Source organism: Macaca nemestrina, chromosome 9 (assembly GCF_043159975.1).
Source record: "Macaca nemestrina isolate mMacNem1 chromosome 9, mMacNem.hap1, whole genome shotgun sequence".
In the NCBI taxonomy this organism is placed as follows: domain Eukaryota; kingdom Metazoa; phylum Chordata; class Mammalia; order Primates; family Cercopithecidae; genus Macaca; species Macaca nemestrina.
The window spans coordinates 66,587,895-66,594,578 of record NC_092133.1 but is presented as its reverse complement, the minus strand read 5'-3'; the positions used below and the strand labels follow the sequence as shown (position 1 = coordinate 66,594,578).

The 6,684-nt window shown below is 46.9% G+C and overlaps 2 protein-coding genes across 2 annotated transcripts in view; both read left to right on the top strand.

Annotated features, from left to right (window-relative positions):
• The first annotated feature begins 1,644 nt into the window (after nucleotides 1-1,644).
• Nucleotides 1,645-6,684, top strand: part of LOC105466078 (inorganic pyrophosphatase 1) — a 30,036-nt gene continuing 24,996 nt past the window's right edge. The window contains exons 1-2 of the mRNA XM_011714973.2: nucleotides 1,645-1,811; nucleotides 4,850-4,908. Coding sequence (XP_011713275.1) covers nucleotides 1,748-1,811; nucleotides 4,850-4,908 — 123 coding nt within the window. The 5' untranslated portion in view covers nucleotides 1,645-1,747. The remainder of the gene's footprint in view (nucleotides 1,812-4,849; nucleotides 4,909-6,684) is intronic.
• On the top strand, nucleotides 3,821-4,800 carry LOC105466077 (interferon alpha-inducible protein 27, mitochondrial-like). Its single transcript, XM_071069698.1, has one exon. The coding sequence runs from the start codon at nucleotides 3,918-3,920 to the stop codon at nucleotides 4,284-4,286; it is 369 nt and encodes a 122-aa protein (XP_070925799.1). The 5' UTR covers nucleotides 3,821-3,917; the 3' UTR covers nucleotides 4,287-4,800.

The following is a 6,684-nucleotide window of genomic DNA, read 5'->3' as shown; positions in this document are numbered from 1 at the left end:
ATTCTCTGAACTTGATCCTACTTTTTTTTTCTTTTTTGAAACAGAGTCTCGCTCTGTCACCCACACTGGAATGCACTGGCATGATCTCAGCTCACTGCAACCTCCGCCTCCTGGGATCAAGTGTTCTCCTGCCTCAGTCTCCCGAGTAGTTGGGATTACAGGAGCGTGCCACCACGCCCAGCTAATTTTTGTATTTTTATTAGGGACAGGATTTCACTGTGTTGGTCAGGCTGGTTTCGAACTCCTGACCTTAGGTAATCTGCCCACCTCAGCCTCCCAAAGTGCTGGGATTGAAGGCGTAAGTCACCATGCCTGGCCTTGACTCTAATTAGTGACTAAACTATTGCTTCGCTATTTTTTTTTCCTGCCCTGTTGTTCTAACTGCAGTAAAACTGTGGTGTAATGTTCCAAAAAAATCAGTGAATCACAGCCTTCTGAAAATTAATGGGTGTCAGTGGGATTTGGGAGTTGGACAGAGACAAAAGGAGGGACACCATAACTAACTGGAGATCTTACTAGGTTTTCATTTAATATTCATTTTTTACAATAGACATTGTTTTGAAAAGAAGAGTTTAATTCAAAATGTCCTTAAGACACATTATCTTTAATGCTCTAGAAAAAGTTATTTAAATAAATCCTGGCCATGAAAATTTTTTAACAAATAAAACTAGGCATTCTTTGAAATGTAAATAATAATTTTCTAATTTATATTGAGGATTTTGGACATACTTTTTTTCTTTAACATGTATGCCTGGGGAGGTAGGTAAGTGATGCAAATATTTGCCCATTGCCTCTATCAGACTTTAGTTTTTGGGGTCTGGCCTGACATGATGAAATATAAACAGGAAAACAAGCTCAGAGGAGCCTATCCCTAAGAGCAATCCTTCACGCGACTCTAGCTCACGCCTGGACCTTCCCAATGCTTCCATCTGAAGCCCCTGGGGACCCGGGTGGGTTAAGTAAGGTGGTGGGGGGCGGGTAGGGGAAAGGGGGTAGTAAATCTTCCCCCACTGGGGAGGGTGACAGTAACAACTTCCAGAGTGTTTACAAAGACCCAGGTTCTGCTCCAAGCCTTTGACGTGTATTAACTCGGGTAATCATCCCAGTAACTCATGAAATAGTTACTATTACTATCTTCACTTCCCAGATAAGCAACGGAGTCAGAGAGGTTATAGAAAGTGGAGGAGCGAGTACCTTACTGCTAGCCACTAGGGGCGTCAGTATGGCTCAACTTTGTTAAGACGGATCAGAAAAATGCTCACCTTTAAGACCGCAAGCAGGGCCTGTCTGGGGAAGCAGATGACTTATCATCGCCTTTTGAGATAAGGAATAGGTCTGCGGGGAGGAGTGTGTGAGAATCAAAGGTGAGTTCCCTGTGTGCGTGGTCGGCCGTCAACTCCTAGCTAGTCCAAGCTTAGGGCCTGCGCATTTGCCCTCCCGGGTCAGAGCCCAATGCCGAAGGAATAGAGCCAGCGCCGGCGGCAGCCACGTGGCCCAGACTCTGATCCCCCACTGTCATCGCAGAGGCTGGGCCCGAGGGGCGGGGCTCGGGAGTGCGGAGTGCGCCTGCGCACGGGGTTGGCCCGGCGGGGGTGGGAACGCTAGCGGAGCCGCGTTAAAGGCGCTCCCCGCCCCGCCCACCGGTCCAGTACTCGTAGTGCGCAGGCGCGGGGCTCTCTGCTTGTCTGTCGGCGCCGCGTGCGGGCTGGTGGCTCTGTGGCAGCTGCGGCGGCTGGACTCCGGCACCATGAGCGGCTTCAGTACCGAGGAGCGCGCCGCTCCCTTCTCCCTGGAGTACCGAGTATTCCTCAGTGAGTGTCTGCGGCCCCCGGCCCCTCCGCGCCGGTCCGCCCATTCATTCCCGGGCCTCGCCTCCCCGGGAGGGTGCGGCCCGCGTTCGGCCCCAAGTCTCCGACGCGTTGTGGGGCCTGGCCGGCCCTCACATTGCACACTTGCAGCTGCCGGTCGGGGCAGCGGGGGTCGCCTCCGGCCATCCCTCCCCGCTGAACGGCGATGGTCCCTTTCTCACGCCACGGGGTACCCGAACCTGGGCCCAGCTAGTTTTGCATGTGTCCGACTCGGACAGGGTCTGATGGGAAAAGGAAATCACAGACCCACTCTAGAAAGGTGCCTGGAGGTAGCATAATGCCCGTAAGAGGATTGCTCAGTTTGGAGGGACGGCGACTCCGAGGGGGGGCAGTGACTTCCTAAAGACCTTAATTCCGCCGCCGTAGCTCAGATTATGGGCGCTGAGCGGAGCCAAGTCCACCCCCTCATTTTACAGAAGAGGAAACTGAGGCCCGGATCGGGAGCCTCTGTGAAGGCGCTGGACCGGTCCTCCGGGGTCCCGGTAGCGCTCCTGCCTCTCCGCCGCCTGTGTTCCCTCAGCGCCGATGCTGGGAATCCTTATGAAACAGAAAGCTGTTCCTCTCAAATCAAACAGATGACGTCAATCTGGAAGAATGACTGAGAAAGTGCCAAGTTTTTTACCTTTGCAGGATTCGGCGTCTAGGGGGTACCTACCCCGGGTCCTGCACCTAGGGCTGCACGGGGAAACCGGGAGGCTGCAGGCTGGCGCCCTCCACGCTCCTTAGGGCACCACCTTTTTTTTGGCCTTGTAGGTGGAGGAAATCTACTTGGGGTTTTTCTTTATCCTCTTACTCCCCCCACCCCCAGCTACTAGGAGTAGATTATGGGCGATAACGGAGGCGTTCGTAAATGTGTCACCACAAGCGCTTCTATTTTAATCTCTTTACAGTTTTATTTGGAAGGAAATGGGCAGGTACCTCGAACTCTGAGTTGGTGTATGAAGGACCGGGAAGCGGGGAGTAGAGGGGACGAATGGGAATAGGCATTGAAGGAACAAAGCTCCTAGCAAAAAGTAGCCTGGTGTGGGAGGAAAAGGAAAGTGAACCGTAAAGCAAACATCTAGCTGAAGGTTAACTATCAGAAAAATCCAGGGAGCGTGAGAACTACCCACCCCTCCCCATTTTATTTAATTTTGCAATTAAGCAACAAGGGCAGTGCAGTAACTTTTGACTAATAATTCATGGAACTGTTTTTCTGGAAATAGTGTTGGCTCCAGAATTTCTCTGTAGGAAGGGCTTACAGAGGTGACTGGTTTGAAGGTGAGGGGTGGATCTTCAAGCTGTATATGCAGAATAAATACACTGCTTTTACTTAGGTTATTTGCAATTAATATTTTCTCTCTCTATATATAATATATATGTTATATATATCTTCTGTTATGGGAGACCAAAGCTACTTCTAGAATTTGGCACTAGCTGAAGTAACTGTTTTTGTCGAGTGGAACTCTCTGGAACTTAAGAAATACTAATAATTAGAACCCACTATATAGTTATCAAATTTTAAGTGCTTTATCCTTCCTTAATATAAATAAACTTTTTTTTAGCTTTGTAATATTACATTTGTCAGTTTCTCTAAAACTGATAGAGGACTGGACAGACTGCAAAGTCACAATTGACCCTAAAAGGACTTTTATGTTTTATTGTTTGTGTTTTGAAACAGTCTCGATCTGTTGCCCAGACTGGAGTGCAGTGGTACTCTGCAACTTCAGCCTCCCGGGTTCAAGTGATTCTCCTGCCTCAGCCTCCCGAGTAGCTGGGATTACAGGCACTTGCCACCACGCCCGGCTAATTTTTGTATTTTTAGTAGAGACAGGGTTTCACCATATTGGTCAGGCTGGTCTTGAACTCCTGACCTCATGATCCACCCACCTTGGCCTCCCAAAGTGCTGGGATTACAGGCGTGAGCCACTGCGCCCAGCTTAGTGTGAGAATAATATCTTGGTTTAAAAATGTGTACTGGTGGAACACATCCGAGCTTAAGATGGTGGGGTCAGCTTCACATTCTCAGGAACTCTCCTTCTCTGGGCCAGGGAATTAACCCGAGCAGGCATGGTGGCCTCAGCTTTCACCTCATCAGCAGTGACCGGTGTGGCCAAAGTGGCCAGGGTGGCCTCTAGCCTTGCCGTAGTCTTACCCCTGGCGAGGATTGCTACAGTCGTGATTGGAGGAGTTGTGGCCGTGGAGGCTGTGCCCATGGTGCTCAGCGCCATGGGCTTCACTGCGACGGGAATCACCTCGTCCTCCATAGCAGCCAAGATGATGTCCACAGTGGCCATTGCCAATGGGGGTGGAGTTGCCCCGGGCAGACTTGTGGCTACTCTGCAGTCACTGGGAGCAACTGGACTCTCCGGGTTGACCAAATTCATCCTGGGCTCCACTGGGTCTGCCATTGTGGCTGGCATTGCGAGGTTCTACTAGCTCCCTGCCCCTCGCCCTGCAGAGAAGAGAACCGTGCCAGGGGAGAAGGCACCCAGCCATCCTGACCCAGTGAAGAGCCAACTATCCCAAATATACCTGGGGTGAAATATATCAGATTCTGCACGCCCAGAGGAAAATAAGAAATAAAGATGAATTGCTGCAAAAAAAAAAAAAAAATGTGTATTGGTTGGGTGCAGTGGCTCACCCCCGTAATTCCGGCCCTTTGGGAGGCCGAGGTGGACAGACTGCTTTGAGCTCAGGAGTTGGAGACCAGCCTGGGGAACATGGCAACACGACCTCCCTACAAAAGATACAAAAATTATGCAGGCATAGTGGCTCATGCCTGTAGTTCCAGCTACTCCAGCTACTCAGGAGGCTGAGGCTGGAGGATCACTTGAGCCTTCAAGAGGGAAGCAGAGGTAGCAGTGAGCCAAGATCACACCATTGTACACCCTCCTGGGTGACAGAGTAAGAGACCCTGTCTCAGGAAAAAAAAATGTGTACTATGTGCATTTAGCACTACAATTAATTACAGTAATAACTTTTTCTAATTTATTTTGCAGAAAATGAGAAAGGACAATATATATCTCCATTTCATGATATTCCAATTTATGCAGATAAGGTAAGGCATCCTTGTCTTTTGGACACAGTCTGTTTACTCAGATCAACTAGTTCTACATATGAATTTTCTTATATGTCTCTCAACAAGTGCTTAAAATGCCTCGCTGTGCTGTGAGTTAAAGGTCGGTTGATTAGACTGGGCGTGGTGGCTCATTCCTATAATCCCAGCACTTTGGGAGGCTTAGGCGGGTAGAGGCCAGAAGTTCAAGAACAGCCTGTCAACATGGTGAAACCCTGTCTCTACAAAAAATACAAAAATTAGCCAGGCGTGGTGGCATGTACCTGTAGTCTCAGCTACTTGGAAGGCTGAGGTGAGAGGATCGTTTGTGCCTGGGAGGCAGAGGTTGCAGTGAGCCGAGATGCCACCACTGTACTCCAGCTGGGTGACAGAGTGAGACCCTGTCTCAAAAAAAAGACCATTGACTAAATAAGAAGTTAGTCTTAAAACTAGATTATTTAGTTAAAGAAGCAAATATAACTTGGGGAACGAGAGGAGGCATAAAAGCAAAAGTATTTAATCTGTCTTGGTAAAAAAAAAAAAAAAAAAAAGAAAAAATTACATTAGTCCTTTTTGTATGTGTATTTGGAACTAAAGTCGCAATACTTCATTACTGGTTCTAAAATAAACCAGGTAGCCAGCACAGAATTTTGACTGTGGGAACTTTATGAAATAGTAAAAATAAACTAGATTATTCAATGAGTATAGGAAAATTTAGTAATGGGCTAGTACAGTTAAGATTTGCACAGTTAAGATAGAGTTAATAAAGGTAGGCACACAGACTTCTAAAAGGAAATAGCTGTTCCTGTATATACCAGTGAAAAGAAACCTAACCGTAGCACAGATTGGTAGGTTTACCACAAATTGGTAAAAACCTTTACTTTTCTAGGGGAAAAAGTCTACAACTGTATACACCAGAATAGCTGAGTGTGGGGCGATTGTAATCCCACTTAGGAGGCTGTGCTGGGAGGACCACTTGAGCCCAGGAGTTTGAGACCAGACTGGGCAACATAGCAAGACCCTGTCTCAGGAAAATAAATAACAATAAAAATATATATCAAAATATTTATGATTCATGGGACTGCCCGTGACTCTTGGTTTTATTTTCGTTTTTGTCTTCTTATATTGTCTAATCTTTTTACAAAGAACATGTGTTATAAGTACAACTTTAAACATTTTTTAAAAACCCATCTCTTCTTAGCCTCCTTTCCAATGGAAGTAGTTTGTACTGTATTTAGCAACTTGGCACAAGGACAAATATCTTTTTCTTTTTCTACCTTTCAATTTTTTTCCTTCAGTACGGAAGTTTGATTCACATTGAGTACAAAGGTTTTTGAGTTGTAAGAATTACATAGGTTATTGACCTTCCTTAGCTAGATGTCAATACACAACACACGTGAACATCACTTTGCAATGCACGTCTAGAATAATAGTAATTTTGTTCTTGTGTGTGCTGTCTTACTGTTTTTCTGGGCGTGACTATTAGATAGAAATAGACAAATTCATTGCACTTCTACCAGGAAGTTTGCTGCAGTTCTGTACTGCCAGAAATTCCAAATTTTGCATTGCTTCCAAGGAGCCTTCCTGGGTAAGACTCCAATTGGAGGCAATGGAGCAAACAGCCCCAGGCCAATTATGTGCCACAAATACAGGAGGGACCTCTAATTGGCATGTGTTTTTCCTGTGGGAGTATCAGCATTGTATTTATTCAGAAACTTGAATTTGTTACATCTGATTTCCTGGGAGTTGATATAAACTGCAGAATCCTTCCCTCTTGAA

Bases quoted from the DNA above. Each gene is read 5' to 3' on its own strand.
- LOC105466077 (XM_071069698.1), top strand. From the start codon at position 3,918: ATGGTGGCCTCAGCTTTCACCTCATCAGCAGTGACCGGTGTGGCCAAA.